This window comes from Oncorhynchus kisutch, unplaced genomic scaffold (assembly GCF_002021735.2).
Source record: "Oncorhynchus kisutch isolate 150728-3 unplaced genomic scaffold, Okis_V2 scaffold1285, whole genome shotgun sequence".
Lineage (NCBI taxonomy): Eukaryota > Metazoa > Chordata > Actinopteri > Salmoniformes > Salmonidae > Oncorhynchus > Oncorhynchus kisutch.
In genome coordinates this window covers 50,826-70,666 of record NW_022263230.1, presented here as the reverse complement: position 1 = coordinate 70,666, position 19,841 = coordinate 50,826, and the positions used below count along the sequence as shown (strand labels likewise).

The 19,841-nt window shown below is 42.4% G+C and overlaps 1 protein-coding gene across 3 annotated transcripts; it reads left to right on the top strand.

Moving 5' to 3' along the window:
• Positions 1-115: 115 nt before the first annotated feature.
• LOC109876114 (oocyte zinc finger protein XlCOF6-like) lies at positions 116-18,143 on the top strand. Of its 3 annotated transcripts, none has more exons than XM_031818198.1 (3): positions 116-205; positions 15,240-15,753; positions 15,900-18,143. In XM_031818198.1, exons 2-3 carry the CDS (start codon positions 15,246-15,248, stop codon positions 17,222-17,224), a joined length of 1,833 nt encoding a protein of 610 aa, XP_031674058.1. In that variant the 5' UTR covers positions 116-205; positions 15,240-15,245; the 3' UTR covers positions 17,225-18,143. The 3 variants fall into 3 exon arrangements, with proteins under 3 accessions (XP_031674058.1, XP_031674059.1, XP_031674057.1); XM_031818199.1 differs by lacking the exons at positions 15,240-15,753; positions 15,900-18,143 and adding exons at positions 4,065-4,536; positions 4,697-5,958 and having other exon boundaries at positions 120-205; XM_031818197.1 differs by lacking the exon at positions 116-205 and adding an exon at positions 12,960-13,513.
• The last annotated feature ends 1,698 nt before the right edge of the window (positions 18,144-19,841 follow it).

Here is a 19,841-nt window from a genome sequence, read left to right as displayed (position 1 = left end):
TTTAAACTATAATTCTTGTGATTTTAAAAAATCAGAGGAAAGTCCCGTAATAGTCATGTAAGATTTTTCCAGGAGGACTTTTATTTTTTAAATGTAGCCCGTATGATCGTGGTTAATGTCGCTGAGTTCACATTGCCGTAAAAGGGTCTCTAGCTAACTTAGCGACACCAACAAGAGCTGTCAACTTTCAAAATCAAGTGTCAAGGTAAAATCAATCTTTCTAACAAGTTATAGAATGTTTCCAATACAGAAAGCATCACTTAGTATTGTGATTATTTGTCCACCCAATGAATATTGTGTCAACAATTAGCTTGCTAACTAGCCATTAGACGCTAACTAGCTGACATAGCAAGCACGTTTGTTTATCTTCAAGACGCTGTGTGTGTTGTGAATTATCATATTAGTTATCAAGACAGTAATGTCAAATATATGAAGTGTTCATCTTTAAGATGACAAATCCATTGGCAACCCTGATCACTAGCTAGTAATGTAGCATGGCTAGCTAGGCCGTTTGTTAGGTAGCCAAGGAGGCTAGCTAGCTAACTTCATTTCAGTAATAATCAAATCATTAGTCTTTTACTGATTAAAAATCAAATGTCCGTTTTAGATCTCGTTTACTGTAAACTATATTCATCGTAATGTAGCTAGATATCTAACTAGATATCGTCCCTTGCTAGTGAGAAAGGTGAGAGTAAAATGCGTCAGTAAGCTAAAGCTATAACTCTTCTGTGTAAATGAACTGAGAGTCGTGATCAAGGGCTGGTCATTAAGCTAAACCAATAATAGCTCCACATGACTATAGTTGTTTGGCGTCAAATCCGTTTCAAAAGTCGAACAGGCGTTGAAACATCATTTCATGAGCAAACACTTGAGTCAACAGAGAATAACCGTGGTCCTGCAAGCACAAATTAAACTTGAGATCTTGCCAGTGTGAGACTTCGAGCGAGCACAACTGCGTTTCTGCAGGCAGTAAATTCATTCCAGAGCAGAGGTGTTCATCTGAAGAAATACTTACGACATGAAGAGTCAGAAATTACTGAACTCTCACAAATAACCCACCTCCCCACATGGACGTCCTTTCTTCCTCACACCAAATGTTTTAATTCAATTTAACGGTTGTCCAGTTTGCGCTTCCAACTGCTTACTATAATTTTCAACGGAGCCTGTAGTAGTTTACTGGAACACAATAAGGTAATGTTTTTGGATCAATTACGGCTTGACTGCCCTCCATCCAGATTTTTTTTTTACAATAAAGAGGAAATGGGAAGGTGAAAAGTGACGATATGAGGTCAGTATGATTGTTTTTCAGTAGAGAAACAGCTAGCTAATCTCCCAATTTCAACATTGAAATCATTGTTTAATTATTTGGTCTTCTCTTATTAAACAGGCTAATGATGAGGCAAGCTAGTTTGTCAGCTTGCCAGGAAGCTAATTAACCACGAAGCAAAGCCAGGTGATTTCATTTTCTGTACAGTCTCTGGTTTAAATGAGAGCATTGTACCTAAGGTTAAGGAGGGGGTGTAGTAGAGGATCCTAAAACTGAGTGGGGTTGTGTTGGGTTGTGACACTACAGGGCCGTGGACCCCTAGGGGCAGGGCGGGTGGAATCCTAGGGGCAGGGCGGTGGACCCCTAGGGGCAGGGGTGGTGGACTCCTAGGGGCAGGGTGGTGGACTCCTAGGGGCAGGATGATGGACCCCTAGGGGCAGGATGATGGACCCCTAGGGCAGGATGATGGACCCTAGGGGCAGGGTGGTGGACTCCTAGGGGCAGGATGATGACTCCTAGGGGCAGGTGTGGACTCCTAGAGGCAGGATGATGGACCCCTAGGGGCAGGGTGGTGGGCCGCAGGACGGGGGAGACCCAGCTATATTGTGTGCAAGTAAAACGAGCTCTACAGTACCATTAGGCCTATGGGATTAATATATGGAGGTTGTACTTGTTTCTGTGTGTTCATTCATCTTTTGTTTTCCAAACCTTTTCCCTTGATACATAAAACAAAACATGGAGTTGTGTTGGGAGAGATTTAGTTATTGACTAGACTTGGTGGGGGTCGGGCGTGTAGGCGGCTCGAGTTGGTGTTAGAGCAGGTATTCCCAAACTGAGGTATCCTCGTGGTTAGAGGCAGGTATCCTCGTGGTTAGAGGCAGGTATCCTCGTGGTTAGAGGCAGGTATCCTCGTGGTTAGAGGCAGGTATCCTCGTGGTTAGAGGCAGGTATCCTCGTGGTTAGAGGCAGGTAGCCTCATGGTTAGAGGCAGGTAGCCTCGTGGATAGAGCGATGGGTTAGTAGCCGAAAGGTTGATAGATCGAATCCCCGAGCTGACAAGGTAAAAATGTTGTTCTGCCCTTGAATAAGGCAGTTTAACCCACTGTTTTCCCGGTAGGCCGTCATTGTAATAAGAATTTGTTCTTAACTGACTTGCCAAGTTAAATAAAGGTAAATAAATAACAAAATGCTGTTGGGGTATGCCAAATAGTCAATTTTATATCTTCCAACAGGGAGACACATTTGGATTAGGTTTTTTCCTCACCTGAGTAGCCTCGTTTCACTGCCAAAAATAAAATGTAACCGTATAGTGTTCAGTGAAATAACAAACACAATGTCAAATACAGGAAGCCTAGTCAATAATTTACATCCAATCACATTAACCGTTACTCTCTCGCGGGAATTCCACTAATGGTCTGTATGTAGCCAAACGTAGCTGCTGCTCGTGTTGGGATCTGTACTGATGGTGCAAAGCCATGACAAGGAGACATAGTGGAGTGGTAACGGGCGTGCAAGCAGTTGCTCCCGATGCACTTGGGGACACTGCAGCATCCACCAAGAGGCTCTTGCTGCCAAGGGAATGCCTGCCGGCTTGAAAGCCGTTTTGGACACTGCATTGAAAATGGTTAACTTTGTTAAAGCAAGGCCCCTGACCTCTCATGTATTTTCTGTACTATGCAATGATATGGGCAGCGACCACGTAACACTTTTACAACATCGGTTAACGGATGATCTCTGCATGTGTGGTTCCCACCGTGAAGCATGGAGGAGCAGGTGTGATGGTGATTTGCTGGTGACACTGTCCGTGATTAATTTAGAAGCCACATTTAGCCAGCATGGCTACCAGAGCAGTCTGCGGCGATATGCAAACCCATCTGGTTTGCGCTTAGTGGGACAATGACCCAACACACCTCCAGGCTGTGTAAGGGCTATTTGACCAAGAAGGAAAGTGATAAGTGCTGCATCAAATGACCTGGCCTCCACAATCCCTGACCTCAACCTAATTGAGATGGTTTGGGATGAGTTGGACCGCAGAGTGAAGGGAAAAACAGCCCACAAGTGCTCAACATATGTGGGAATTCCTTCAAGACTGTTCCAGGTGTTGCTACTTGAGAGAATGCCAAGAGTGTGTAAAGCTGTCATCAAGGAAAAGGGTGGCTACTTTGTAGAATCTAAAATATATTTTGATTTGTTAACACTTTTTTTTTGTTACTACATGATTGCATATGTGTTATTTCATAGTTTTGATGTCTTAATTATTATTCTACAATGTAGAAAATAGTCCAAATAAAGACAAATCCTGGAAGGTGTCGGTGTGTCCAAACTTTTGACTGGTACTGTATATATTTGTAAATATATTTACCTTCATTATCAACCCTACCACCCCTCCGCTAATTGAAGTAAACTAAAGGACAACAACACTTAGGCTTCTACTTCCAGCTTATACATACTATATACATTCTATGGACACAATGTATTTTACAATAGTTATCTTTTGTTTGTTTTTAATACCACCCTTCAGCTACCATAAACCCCTCCCATCTATCTCTGAATCCCATCCATCCACTCAGTGTTTGCTCACGCGAGCCATCTTGTGAGCGTTGACTTTTGAATCGGACTTGACACCGTATTGTTCCCATCGCCACAGCAACGTGAGCCAGCACATTGAATTTATTAGCAGGTATTCCTAGTGCATGGAATATTTTGCATGGTCTAGCTATCATTTTACTAGCGAAGCTGCTCCAGTATTTAGTGAAACTCACCTTAAATGTATTTCCTCTTTTGGATCCATCTCTAGCCGTCCATGTCTGAACAGAAGTCCACAGAGTCCCCAGGTTCTGGCTGTGGTGTTCCAGCCCAGAGAACCTCACAGTGGGGTCCAGAGATGGTCTCACTGAAGCTGGAAGACTGCAGTCAACCACTGGAACTCAATGTAATTGTTAAAGAGGAATGGGAGGAGAGAGGAATCGAGGAGGAGAGAGAAGTAAAAGAGGTGGATCAGAGAGCAGTTAAAGAGGAAATGGAGAAGAGAGAAGTCAAAGAGGAAGTAGAGATGGCAGTCAAAGAAGAAGAGGAGGAGAACAGTGAAGTGTCTGCTCCAGATCTAAGGGAAGAGGAGGAGAACAATGAAGTGTCTGCTCCAGATCTAAGGGAAGAGGAGAACAATGAAGTGTCTGCTCCAGATCTAAGGGAAGAGGAGGAGAACAGTGAAGTGTCTGCTCCAGATCTAAGGGAAGAGGAGGCAGCAGTAGATAGTATCAGTGACCCAGGTAAGATCAGGTGTGGAGTATGGAGAGAAGTTGGTGACTTGGTGGCTCCAGGAGATTCCCAAACCATTGTAGGGCTTCTGCTTGCATCAAAAGTTTTTTAAAGCTCCTTTCAATGTTCCCTTTTTTCTAACCCCATATATATCTGTCCATATTCCCAAAGGAGAGAGCTACAACCCAGGTTCAGACAGTGAGCCCAGTTCCACAGCATCAGGAAACCATAAACAACACAGACAGAGGAACTCAAGACAGAAACATCATCACTGCATGGACTGCTTCACTAGCTTCTATGATCCAGAGGAGTTGAGAAGACACACTTGTAGGCCCCGACCCTGTTCTGATTGCAGTGGCAGTTTAATTTGTCCGATTCACCTCAAATCACACCAACAGACTCTCAAAAGAAAGAAGATGAACCCGTGTGGTCAATGTGGGAAGAGATTTCAGACACCAAGCAGCTTGAAGATGCACCAGATTACTCACACAGGAAAGAGGTCGTACCACTGCTCCCAGTGTAGTAAGAGGTTCTGTCGTGTAGACGCATTAAAGTCTCACCAGAGAATACACACAAGGGAGAAGCCTTTCCACTGCTCCCAGTGTGGGAAGACATTTGGTTCGTCATTCAATTTGAAGCGACACCAGAAAATACACACAGGGGCGAAGCCTTTTCACTGCTCCCATTGTGGGAAGAGCTTCGGTGATGAAGAAAGTCAAAATAAACACCAAAGAATACACACAAGAGATAAGACTTTCCACTGCTCTGAGTGTGGAAAGATCTTCAGTAAGGGAGGAAATCTAAAGGAACATCAGAAAATACATACAGGGGAAAAGCCATACAGCTGTGATCAGTGTGGGAAGAGATTCAGTCAAACAGGAGTCCTAAAGAGACACCAGCTAACTCACACAGGAGAAAAACCTTTCAACTGCTCCCAGTGTGGGAAGGATTTCAGTCAGTCATCACTTTTGAAGGGGCACCAGCTAACGCACACAGGAAAGAAGCCTCACCGCTGCTCTCACTGTGGAAAGAGCTTCAGTTGGGTAAGAGACCTAAAGAAACATCAGAGAGTACACAGAGAGAAGCCTTTCCACTGCTCCCAATGTGGGAAGAGCTTCAATGAGAAAGGAAATCTAAAGCAACACCAGAGAAAACACTCAGGAGAGAAACCGTACAGCTGTGATCAGTGTGGAATTAGCTTTAAATGGAAACAAAGCCTGAAGGAACATCAGAAGGCAAAGCACAGTGCAGTGCCAGACCATGGCCTTATAATTGTGTTGCCAAGCTGGGCATCTACATATATAATTAATATTGACACTAACCAGATTACCATCGAACCTTTTTAGGCGAGTAAACATTTTTTTTTTACTTCTTGGATATAGGGGGCACTCTTTTAATTTATGGATAAAAAAACGTGCCCGTTTTAAGCGCAATATTTTGTCACGAAAAGATGCTCCACTATGCATATAATTGGCAGCTTTGGAAAGAAAACACTCTAAGGTTTCCAGAACTGCAAAGTTATTATCTGTGGGTGCCACAGAACTCATGTTACAGGCGAAACCAAGATGATACATTACCCAGGAAATGGGCAGAATTTTCGAAGCTCTGTTTTCTCCTTATATGGCTGTGAATGCGCCGGGAATGAGCCTGCCCTTCCTATCGTTTCTCCAAGGTGTCTGCAGCATTGTGACATTTGTAGGCATATCATTGGAAGATTGGCCATAAGAGACTACATTTACCACGGGTCCGCCCAGTGTCCTTTGTGTAAATTCATGCGTAATCTACAAGCTGCACGCGGTCATCCAGTGATTGAGAGGAGAGAGGAGGCTTTCAACGAACGATATATCATGAAGAGATATGTGAAAAACACCTTGAGGATTGGTCCTACAAAACGTTTGCCATGTTTCAGTCGATATTATGGAGTTAATTTGGAAAAAAGTTTGACGTTTTGTAGACTGAATTTTCGTTTTTTTTTGGTAGCCAAACGTGACGCACCAAACGGAGCAATTTCTCCTAAACAAATCATCTTTCAGGAAAAACTGAGCATTTGCTATCTAACTGAGAGTCTCCTCATTGAAAACATCTGAAGTTCTTCAAAGGTAATGATTTTATTTGAATGATTTTCTGGTTTTTGTAAAAATGTTTCCTGCTGATGCTAACGCTAAATGCTATGCTAGCATGCTACGCTAACAGCGCTAGCTGTTACACAAATGCTTATTTTGCAATGGTTGAGAAGCATATTTTGAAAATCTGAGATGACAGTGTTGTTAACAAAAGGCTAAGCTTGAGAGCTAGCATATTTATTTCATTTCATTTGCGATATTCATGAATAGTTAACGTTGCGTTATGGTAATGAGCTTGAGGCTGTATTCACGATCCCTGATCCGGGATGGCTCGACGCAACAGGTTTTAAAGGAAGATTTTTATTTGTTACATCAAACCTTAAATGGCAAAGTAGCTTTTATGTGCTCTCTGTCATCATGCACTGTTTTGTTATCTGTCTGTTTGGTGGGAAACATTTTATTGATGTGGGTTTTAAAATATTCACATGAAGATCTGTCTTCAATTGGATGAAAACCAAGCTCGTGTTGCACATTTGTTAGGCTAAATAGATATGTTTAATTATGCAAAAGAGAGAGACTTCTGACAACTAAGTCACAACAGGTGGAGTCCGAGTCCATGTCAGAGTCGAGTCATGAAAATCGTGAGCCCTGGTCTCGAGTACTACAACACTGACAGCTACTCTCCTTTTGGGAACGTTTTATTTGTGCAAATTGATTACATTACCTTACTTTTCTTGCTTGTTAGTGCAAAGTTTGGGCATCGTTCAGGATGCCTGGTTGTATTGCCACCACCCAACTGACCTGATTGAAGAGAGGTCAGTGAAGTGGATGAATACAGTGGGTGTAGTAGCTCCGTTCAACCACAAGATGAAACTATCGACCCTTAATAAAAACAGAGTAAAAAGTAGCTTTCTTCCATCCAGTGGAATCCGTGATGAACTGCTGAAACGGTCAAACCACGTCACATGTTATTAGAGCAACACATCACCATTACTTCCTAAACAAAATGGTATGAAGATGTAAGATAATCCTTCTTTATGAATTGTATTGATGTGTGCATGTAGTCCCGCACTAAGAGCCATGTACAGTCTACAGAGTTGTTCTGTGGGGGTCATGGAGTAGGCTGATACCCCATTTCATGGGTGCGCACTCCATAGGGAAGGCTGTACAGTGCCATACAAATGTTCCATAGGGAAGGCTGTACAGTGCCATAGAAAACACTCCATAGGGAAGGCTGTACAGTGCCATAGAAATGTTCAATACACATTGTAGGCTGAATAGTGAGGTGAATTCCCACAGTCAAAGTCCCGCAATAAGAGCTGTACAGTATAAGGCTGTACAGTGCTGCATGTCCCTTTTTGAAGTTTAATACATCCACAGATTTTCCGGGTTAAGGTTTGGCCATCATTGTAAATAATAAATTGTTCTTAACTGACTTGCATAGTCAAATAAAGGTTAAATTAAAAAATAAAATGATTGGTATGAATGGCAGAGGCATAGGTGATGCATTACCTGCTTTTACTTATACAGGAACATACAATTAAGGCATGTGAGATCAGAAATTATGTTATACAATTGAATAAATTAAAATGTTCATAGAATTATAACAACGGTTCATATGGATTTTATAAAAAAATTATTATAGCCTCTAAAATAAATGTAAACAGACCATAAATGTCTCAATTTGTGTTTTTCTAGGAAAGCTGTGAATGCAATTATATGATACAATATCAGTACTTGTTTCATTTACAACTTGTCTAAGTTCCATCATCAACAGATTTCAGTCAGTGTCTGGCTGTGGATTGACTGGGTTGTTTGAATGGAATGTCGGCATATTGGTAGTTATTTAGAAACATTTATGGAATTATTCCTCTAAAACTGTCTGGCTAGCTAGCTAAAAAACTGCAGATAATCATCAAATTCATTGTTTTACACTATCTTATCACAGCACTGGCAAACCATGGTTGACCAAAATGAGCTGACCTTTTATACCATCATAAGAAGGTGAATTATATTCTAGTGTTCCAATTCCTAATTCTATGGTTCCAAGCCCTTTTCTATGGATTCTATTTCTATGGTATTTCTAGGTTCTCCACCTTCCAGGTGGTGTGATAGGTTGGTTTATCATTGTGTGGGGCTGCTTTGGCATGAGTCTGAATGGGAACAGTCTGTCTGACATTGACCTTATCGTATCACTGTACAGCGCATTCAGAAAGTATTCAGACCGCTTGACTTTGTCCACATTTTGTTACGTTACAGACTTATTCTAAAACAGATCAAATAAAATACTCAAATCTACATACAATACTCCATAATGACAAAGCGAAAAACAGTATAAACATAAGTAGTAAACATTTTTGCAAATGTATTAAAAATAGAAAACAGATACCGTATTCAAACCCTTTGCTATGAGACTCAATTGAGCTCAGGTGCATCCTGTTTCCATTGATCATTCTTGAGATGTTTCTACAACTTGATTGGAGGAGTTCACTTGAAGTAAATTCAATAGTTTGGACATGATTTGGAAATGCACACGCCTGTCTATATAAGGTCCCATAGTTGACAGTGCATGTCAGAGCAAAAACCAAGCCATGAGGTCGAAGGAATTGTCCATAGAGCTCCGAGACAGGATTGCGTCGAGGCACCGATCTGGGGAAGGGCACCAAAACATTTCTACAGCATTGAAGGTCCGCAAGAACACAGTGGCCTCCATCATTCTTACATGGAAGAAGTTTGGAACCACCAAGACTCTTCCTAGAGCTGGTCGCCTGGGCCAAACTGTGCAATCGGCGTAGAAGGGACTTGGTCAGGGAGGTGACCAAGAACCCGATGGTCACGCTGACAGAGCACCAGAGTTCCTCTGTGGAGATTGGAGAACCTTCCAGAAGGACAACGATCTCTGCAGCATTCCACCAATCAGGCCTTAATGGTAGAGAAGCCAGACGGAAGCCACTCCTCAGTAAAAGGCACATGACAGCTCTCTTGGAGTTTGCCTAAAGGCACCTAAAGGACTCTCAGACCATGAGAAAACAGGATTCTCTGGCCATCCCTACAGTGAAGCATGGTGGTGGCAGCATCATGCTGTGGGGATGTTTTTCAGCGACAGGGACTGGGAGACTAGTCAGGATCAAGGGAAAGATGAACGATGCAAAGTACAGAGAGATCCTTGGTGAAAACCTGCTCCAGAGCACTTAGGACCTCAGACTGGGGTGAAGGTTCACCTTCCAACAGGACAAATCAGGAGTGGCTTCGGGACAAGTCTCTGAATGTCCTTGAGCGGCCCAGCCAGAGCCCGTATTTGAACCCTATCAAACATCTCTGGAGAGACCTGAAAATAGATGTGCAGCGACGTTCCCCATCAACCCTGACAGAGCTTGAAAGGATCTACAGAGAAGAATGGGAGAAACTCTCCAAATACAGGTGTACCAAGCTTGTAGCGTCATACCCAAGAAGACTAGAGGCTGTAATCGCTGCCAAAGGTGCTTCAACAAAGTACTGAGTAAAGGGTCTGAATATTTATGTAAATGTGATATTTATGTTTTTTTTATGGGGTATTGTGATTTTAAAAAATCCTCATCAATCTACACACATTGATGAGAACTACAATTTCATTCATTTTAGAATACAGCTGTATTGTAACAAAATGTGAAAAAAAGTGAAGGGGCCTGAATACTTTCCGAATGCACTGACAAGAGGGTGATAACCCCTGATTTATAACATGTCGACATGTGGGCCAGGCAAGACCAGGTGTGAAAAAATGTATCTTTAGAAATAATTTACAGGACACCTGGAAATTATTATTCCCAGCTACAGAAGATGACTCCTTTTCCCCCCTCAAAGTCAGAAAAGCTATTCAAGAATTGACTACATTTTTATTTCCCAGAATGCACTCAACAATAAACTGGATTCAAAAAGGTATGATATGTGTTCTTTGAAAAGGTATTCTCTGACATGTTCAATCTCTCCCTGGCTCACGCCTCTATACCCACCTGCTTCCAGATGTCCACTGTGCCCAAGAAAGTGAAAGTAACTCAACTGAATGACTACCGACCAGTAGCACTCCCTTCTGTCATCATGAAGTGCTTTGAGAGGCCTAGTCAAAGACCATATCACCTCCCTCCCCGACAAACTCGACCCTCTCCAATTTGCCTACCACCCTGACTGATCCACGGACGATGCAATCGCCATTGCACTGTACACTGCCCTCACCCACCTGGACAAAAGGAATACATAGGTGAGGATGCTGTTCATCTCGACTACAGCTCGGCCTTCAATACCATTGTGCCCTATAAGCGCATTACAAAGCTCACAGCCCTGGGACTGAACTCCTCCCTATGCAACTGGGTGCTGGACTTCCTGACAGGCTGCCCCCAGGTGGTGAAGGTAGGCAACATTACCTCCTCGACACTGATCCTCAACACGGGGGCCCCACAAGGGTGCATCCTCAGTCCCCACCTGTAATCCCTGTATACCCACGACTGTGTCCTCAGTCCCCTCCTGTATACCCACAACTGTGTCCTCAGTCCCCTCCTGTATACCCACGACTGTGTCCTCAGTCCCCTCCTGTATACCCACGACTGTGTCCTCTGTCCCCTCCTGTATACCCACGACTGTGTCCTCTGTCCCCTCCTGTATACCCACGACTGTGTCCTCTGTCCCCTCCTGTATACCCAGGACTGTGTGTCCTCAGTCCCCTCCTGTATACCCAGGACTGTGTGTCCTCAGTCCCCTCCTGTATACCCAGGACTGTGTGTCCTCAGTCCCCTCCTGTATACCCAGGACTGTGTGTCCTCAGTCCCCTCCCTTATTCCCTGTATACCCACGACTGCGTGACCTCACACAGTTCCCACTCCATCATCAAGTTCTGACGACATGACAGTAGTAAGCCTGATCACCAACAATGACAATACCGCCTACAGAGAGGAGGTAGGCACTCTGACAGTGTGGTGCCAGGTAAACAACCTCTCCCTCAACGTAGGCAAAACAAAGGAGCTGTTGGTGGGCTTCGGGAGGAACCAGGCTGGACACGCCCCCGTCCTCAATGGGGCCACCATGGAGACGTCATCAACTTCAAATTCTTCGGGCGTACACATCTCAAAAGCTGAAACGGTGTAACCACACACATGGTGATGAAGAAGGCACGACAAGGACTCTTCAACCTCAGGATGCTGAAGAAATATGGAGCCTACTGTCGGGTCGCATCACGGCCTGGTAAGGCCACTCCACTGCCGCGGACCGCAAGGCTATTCAGAGGGGGATACGTGGAGCCGAATGCACCTCTGGGTGCCCACTGCTTGCTCTACAGGACACCTATAACACCAGGCCAAGAAGATCCTCAGGGACCCCAGCCACCCAAGCCATGTCCTGTTCTCCCCGCTTCAATCACTCACAGACGCTGGCAGTACAGGAGCATCAAAGACTGGCCACTAGTTTCTAACCTCAGACCATCAAGCTGCTGAATAGCCACCACTAGTCAACTACCTGCTCCCCCTGCTACTCCCCATATGGACATTCCACCCCTGATATATATTGTTGTTTTTTTATGACCATTTTCATGATTTTATTTCACTTAGTCCTGTATGTTGGAGCTCGAAGCCTAAGATTTTCACTGTACCCTGCAATCACACCTGCAACCCTGTACATGTGACTAGTAAACACTGAATCTGATATAGTGATATCGGATCATTCTATGGTAACATGTTTAATTACTTCAATAGAATGATAATTTGGAGAATGAACAGAGCGCATCTTCTGGACCTGAATGTTCTGAATGTTAGACAGAGGACAGGGAAAAGCTGAGCCCCGATATAATTTGAGATGCCTTTAAGTGTACATTAGGCTAATAATAATCTCATACTTGGCAAAAGTTACATCTGATTTAGATATTAACATTAAACTAAAATAAATCACTATCTTAGATTTGCCCACGCAAACTCTTTACAAGGTAAAGAAGAAAATACAATTTGTGAATTCATGCAGGAATACGTTCTTTTGCTTCTGAAAAGAGACGACAACAACAGGTTAGTGAAGTGACGATGCCAGAGAAGCCCGTGTTTGGAGGATATATTGGCTCGGTTGTTAAGACATTTAGTCACGTCTAAAAGTGCAGCCAGAATAACAGCAAAGTAGCCGCATTTGTTCAAGGTGTTTTCCAGTTACATTTATTTAGATACGTCCCATAACAATGAGCTAATGAGGCGCGATTTCCCTGCATAGAACATGTGCTCCCTCGTCAGAACACTGTTGGGGTTTGTGATATATGGCCAATATACCACAGCTAAGGGATGTGTCCAGGCACTCCGCCTTGCACCTAAGAACAGCCCTTAGCCGTGGTATATTGGCCATATACCACACCCCCTCGTGCCTTATTGCTGAAATAAAGAATACAACTTAAATGGATGCCCCCTCCCCCTTTGGACCAATTATAATGACTGAAATTGATTAAATGGAACCGAGTCAAACATGTAGCTTCCATATGTTTGATACTGTTCTGTTTAGCCCATTCCAGCCATTACGATGCCCCGTTCTCCTATAGCTCCTCCCACCAGCCTCCTTTGGTTTGTTTCTGTAGTAGAAGGACCTACAGAAGTTGAAATGTAACTTCTCTAATATCTAACTTAAACTATGAATGTATAGATACATTATACACAAGATAGCGTATGTACAGTGGCAAGACAAAGTATGTGAACCCTTTGGAATTACCTGGATTTCTGCATAAAATGACGATCAAATTGGAACTTCATCTAAGCCACAACAATAGACCAACAGTAAATATTTAATGGCGTTGCGCAATGTGAGCATCTAACGCAGCCATGACTGTCTTGAGAATGCAGCTCCGTATTCTCGCGTTGTCAGCACATATCTCGTTCTGGTGAAAGAGGGCTACAACAACAAGACCTGTTAACATTCAAAATCAAGTGTCAAGGTGAAAATCAAGCTATCTAACATATTATAGAACGTTTCCAAATACAGAAAGAATAATTTAGTCGTCGGATTTTTTTGTCCACGTGCCTCCGATCAACGTGTCAATAATTAGCCTATTCAATGATCTAGCTAGCTAGCTAGCTTGCTAACGAGCCATTAGAAACTAGCTATATATCTAACTAGCTGCCATATCAAGCAAGTTTGCTTATCGTCAATACGCCGTGTTGTGAATCACCATATTTGTTAAGACAAGTGTGAATCGTTCATTTTTAAGATGACATAAATCCATTGGCTACTCGGATCACTGGCCAGTAAGTTAGCATGACTAACTAGACCGATAGATAGGTTGCTTTCAATAATCAAGAGTAATTTAGTGATTACAAATCAAATGTAAGTTTTAGAAGTCGTTTACTTTAAACTATATTGCTCGTAATTTATCTAGCAGTCAAGTGAGCCGACACTCGCAAAACGCAGTCAACCCACCGTCGCTTCATTCTCCTCCTGAATATGGTGCGTGAATACACAACACTTTACGGTATGTCTTGTTTTCTAGCAGGGAAACTGAATAGGATGCACTGATAGACTATAGCAGCAAATCATTCCAAGCAGACAGTTTGAAGCACACGTATTCAATATTCCACAATACAAATGATACAACTCACGGCCACCGGATGCCATTGTGTTCAATGAGAGCACGACGGTAAATGCCGCCACCGTAGACGCAATTTACCGCAAGAGTTAAAATATTAAAAATATTGCCTTCTGCAGCAGCTTTTTCTTCAACCGGATGTTTATTTGCACCGTTTGTTTTTCTGAAATCACCATGACAACGCATACCACGTGCTGATTTGTCATCCTCCTCTTTCTTGCTTTCTTCTCCCCCTGTAGAGTACCACAGTATGAGGGAAAATGGTTCCAGTTGGGGATTTTTTTTTTTGAAACTAAGGGCTAATTCGTGTAGGCTTACACAGGCGTGACGTTTTGATAACCGTGTAAATCTCTCTAGGACAATGTATTTGAAAACTTCCCTGATTCAGGCGGGTTGGGTTAAATACGGAAGACACATTTCGGTTGAATGCTTGTTGTGCAGCTGCTCTCGGTATACCCTTTCCCTACCAGAAAACACGCGATACCGTAAAGTGTTGAGTATTCACGCACAACAATTCAGGAGGACACTGAAGTGCGATGGCTTTACTGTGTTTTGTAAGTGTCAGCTCACTTGACCACAGTACTCCTTAAGGTCCAAGGACCTTATACAGGCATAGCCGTGGGAAGTAAGGGGTGTTGCATCACTCCCTGAAAAATCGAAATAAAACCTTTAATTATTATTATTTCTCCCCGATATGAAAGATAAGGTCTGTATACTTCCAAAACCATACCGCAAGCGATGTGTGTTAATGTTCAGACCGAGCGTCGGGGCTCTTAATCTCCCTCCTACAGAAGATACCTTCGTCCATTGACTCTTCTGTGTAATGTACTGGAACAGAGATTCATGATTAAGGGCTGGTCTGTAAGCTAAAGATAACCCAAATAATAACTCCACATTGCTGACGTTAGCTGTCGTTGCCATCACCATAGCAACGTGAGCTAGCTAGTTCCATTTTATTAGCAGGAATTCCTAGTGCATGGAATATTTAGCATGGTCTATTCCTTTATTTGCTAATCTGTTCCAGTATTTTGTGAAACTCACCTTTCACATGTGCTTCCTCTTTTGGATCCATCTCTAGCCTTCCATGTCTGTACCCAAGTCCACAGAGTCCCCGGGTTCTGGCTGTGGTGTTCCAGCCCAAAGAAGCTCACAGCAGGGTCCAGAGATGGTCTCAGTGAAGCTGGAGGACTGCAGTCAAACACTGGAACTTAATGTGATTGTCAAAGAGGAATGGGAGGAGAGACGAATTGAGGAGGAGAGAGAAGTAAAAGAGGTTGATCAGAGAGCAGTCAAAGAGGAGGTGGAGGAGAGAGAAGTCAAAGAGGAGGTGGAGGAGAGAGAAGTCAAAGAGGAAGTAGAGATGGCAGTCAAAGAAGAAGAGCAGGGGGAGCAAACAGTCAAAGAAGAAGAGCATGAGAGAACAGTCAAAGAAGAAGAGCATGAGAGAACAGTCAAAGAAGAAGAGCAGGGGGAGCAAACAGTCAAAGAAGAAGAGCAGGAGAGAGCAGCTAAAGAAGAAGATGAGAACAGGAATGTGTCTGCTCCAGATCTAGAGGAAGAGGAGGCAGCAGTAGATAGTATCAGTGACCGAGGTAAGTTCAGGTGTGGAGTACGGAGAGAAGTTGTTGCCTTGGCAGCCACAGGGGATTCCAGAACTATTGTAGTGCTTCTGCTTGTATCAAAATACTCTTAAAGCCCCGTTCAATGTTTCCTTACTGATTCTATCATATTCCCACAGGAGAGAGCTCCCATCCAGGCTCAGACAGAGATCCCAGTACCACAGCATCAGGAAACCATAAACGCAGGCAGAGGAACTCAAGACAGAAACATCACAACAGCATGGACTGCTTCACTGGTTTCTATGAACCAGAGGAGTTGAAAAGGCACACTTGTAGGCCCCACCCCTGTTCAGATTGCAGAGGCAGTTTTATTTGTCCAGTTCACTTCAAATCACACCAACAAACTCTCAAAATAAAGAAGATGTACCCGTGCGCTCATTGTGAGAAGAGTTTTCAGACCCCAAGCAGCTTGAAGACTCACCAGCTTAATCACAAGGGAAATAAGTCGTACCACTGCTTTCAGTGTGGGAAGAGGTTCTGTCGTGTAGACACCTTAAAGGCTCACAAGAGAATACACACAGGAGAGAAGCCTTTTCACTGTTCTCAGTGTGGGAAGAGCTTCAGTGATATAGGAAATCGAAATAAACACCAGAGAATACACACAGGAGAGAAGACTTACCACTGCTCTGAGTGCGGGAAAAGTTTCAATCAGTTATCACATTTAAAACCACACCAGCTAACTCACACAAGTGAGAAGCCTTTTCACTGCTCTCAGTGTGGGAAGGGTTTCAGTCTGTCATCATATCTGAAGAAGCACCAGGTAATGCACACAGAAGAGAAGCCATACAGCTGTGATCATTGTGGGAAGAGTTTTAAATTGGAAGGAATCCTTAAGCGTCATCAGAGAATACACAGTGGAGAGAAGACTTACCACTGCTCAGAGTGTGGGAAGTGTTTCAGTGTGTCATCATATCTGAAGAGACACCAGCTAACTCACACAGGATTAAAGTCACACCACACAGGAATAAAGTCACAACACTGTTCCCACTGTGGGAAGAGCTTCAGTAAGAAAGCTGACCTAAAGAAACATCAGAGAACACACACAGGGGAGAAGCCTTTCCACTGCTCCCAATGTGGGAAGAGCTTTAATGAGAAAGGAAATCTAAAGCAACACCAGAGAAGACACTCAGGAGAGAAGCCTTGCCACTGCTCCCAATGTGGAAAAAGCTTCAGTTGGGTAATAGACCTAAAGAAACATCAGAAAGTACACAAAGAGGAGAAGCCTTTCCACTGCTCCCAATGTGGGAAGAGCTTCAATGAGAAAGGAAATCTAAAGCAACACCAGAGAAGACACTCAGGAGAGAAACCGTATAGCTGTGATCAGTGTGGGAATTGTTTTAAATGGAAACAAAGCCTGAAGGAACATCAGAAGGCAAAGCACAGTGCAGTGCCAGACCATGGCCTTATAATTGTGTTACCAAGCTGGGCATCTACATCTAATTAAAATTTACATTAACCAAGTTTCCATCTAACCTTTTTGTGTGAGTAAACTTGGCTGTAAGCTTTTCAAATGTCAACCAAACAAAATATGCTTGACAAGGTGGGGATCTTTTTGTGTCTGTAAAATGTATTATGCGAGAAATGTTGGTGGAAATGCTCTTATGTGTTAATATTGATATAGTAATCATCATATCAGCAATCATCATATGGGGCGGCAGGTGGCCTAGTGGTTAGAGCGTTGGGCCAGTAACTGTTTTTTATTTAGGTACATTAAAACCTAGGCAAAAAATCTACATTTTGTTTTGCACTGAATCTATATCTACAACAACTGGTGGGAAAATGTGCATATTATCTTTATGCTGATTTTAGAATATTTGATGAAAATCTGTCGCCAATTGGATGGAAACCTAGCTAGTGTTGCACATGTGTTAGGCTAAATAGATGTAATATTTGGCATCTGTATTCTAGTATGTTGAATTTTTGCAAAAGAGCAAGATTTCTGACCACTTAAGACACCACTGATCGAGTCGAGTCACAAGTCATGAAAATCGCGAATTGATTACGAGTCAAGTCTGAGTACTGGACTCAAGTACTACAACACTGACAGTCTGAGTACTGGACTCAAGTACTACAACACTGACAGTCTGAGTACTGGACTCAAGTACTACAACACTGACAGTCTGAGTACTGGACTCAAGTACTACAACACTGACAGCCACTCCTCTATTGGGAATGTCATTTCTCTAGTGTTGGTCTGGTCCAGAAACTAACTTCAACTAGACCCCCATTGTAGATCTGAAGAAACTGATAAACATCTGGTATTTTTCTTATTAAAAACAAACCCATTTGATTTATTTTAGCTAAAACCAAATGTAATTTTCTGCTCATGTTTAATTGTATCCAAATAAAAACCTAAAGTTCAATGTGTTTCCATCGCACTTTCAACTCTACTGATGGTTTTGTTATTAAAAACTGTTGCGTTAAATTGGCACGTGCGCTCTAGCCAACAGCTCACAGATACAGCTAAACTTCCAAACCCTTTAAATTAGTCAGGTTTGCCTTTAATAGGTTTAAATGTCACATTCAGCTTTGTGTAATCTTTTTCTGTGTCATTATGTTTGTGTTTATTTGTGATTCAATGTCAGCGTTCTGAGACACACCATGATGTAAAAACGGAATATTACCGTACTGTTCATGCTGGTTATTGTATTATCACTACCTAACCTAACTGAAGAGATTGCAATAGGTGTAGTAGCTCCGTTCAACCACAAGATGGAACTATCGACCCTTAATACAAACAGTTTGAGTAAAAAGTTGCTTTGTTTCGTCAGAGGTATAGTGGTGCCTGGAGAAGTGGATGTACTTTAATTTTGCCCAAATTTTTCCAAAAGGCTCGACTTAAAATTTAAAATGATAAATCCCATATTGGTCTTTCACAGTCAGGCCAACCCAAACGGTACTGTGCAGTAGGCCTACTATTGAAACTAATAAATGGAGTTAGAAATTCACAGGTTTCAAACTTTCCCCATTTTTCTTTTTCAGGTCACACATTTTTTCTCTCCGAAAATTACAAAATTGTAGGTTCTAAATCCATAACAATGCTTAACCCACATCAGGAGACGACTTTTGAGGTCTGGGAATAATCTAACATTTACATTTTTGAGAGTAGTTACCCATTGTTTCAAGTGTGCAGGCACCTAGCCCTATTGTCTGATTATAAGTGTTTCTGTAGTATATGAGGGAATTTGCAAAAGGAATGGCCACTGGATTGACGCAAATAATCATGATATCATTCTGACAGGTAGTCATAGGCTAGTTAACATTCAATATAGAATGTTTTTGGGCGGGCCTTTCCATCTACCATAAGACGGCTAGGCCAATCATAAGCGTCGCTATATTTATCCTGTTCCTTAATTGTTTGACATTGTGTTTTACGTCATATTATGAGGCAAATCTTACATTGCTTCAAACTAGCCTATAGCTAAAATCCCACCATAGAAACGTTGAGGCAATACATTTGTATAAAGACGTACTCATATGCATTCTCCTGTTCTATTGGGTTTTCTTCCAACTTTATTTCATTGTCTAGCACCTAAAGGCATGATGCTAATCATATCGTCAAACCGTGATAGTTGTTGCATCTTTAAATCCCCTCTCTTCATAATGGGTTTCTCCATCTCTGTTTATGAAACCGCCTGTTTTTTTTGTGCGTGTTTTTCCTGCTAATTGCATTTCGTAGGTCTACTGCCGCGCCTAAAATGCGAATAAATAACAGTTCAGTAACATTTTAAGATAAACATTCCGATCTGTTCCGTAATCCCTATTAATCGATACAAGGTAAACGTCCACTACACTACTCTGATACGTATCAGTGGGGATTTAAGAATTAAGATTGAAGTATATGCATTTAAGAATTAAGTATATGCAATGCCCACTAAGTGAGTGTAAAGCATGTACCTGTGTATGTGACAGGTTAAAGGAAATATCCATAGCCTGTTATACATTAAAAGGTATTAGTAAATTCATAGTATGTGAGGATCTTAAAACATCTAAGGTTAAAAAGATCATGCATTCAGTATTAGTTGATAGAGATTGATAACATTCATATAATGGTGTTAAAG

Coding starts and splice junctions, on each gene's coding strand:
- LOC109876114 (XM_031818198.1), top strand. CDS start 15,246: ATGTCTGTACCCAAGTCCACAGAGTCCCCGGGTTCTGGCTGTGGTGTT. Junction 15,754..15,899: donor AGATAGTATCAGTGACCGAG/GTAAGTTCAGGT, acceptor ATATTCCCACAG/GAGAGAGCTCCCATCCAGGC.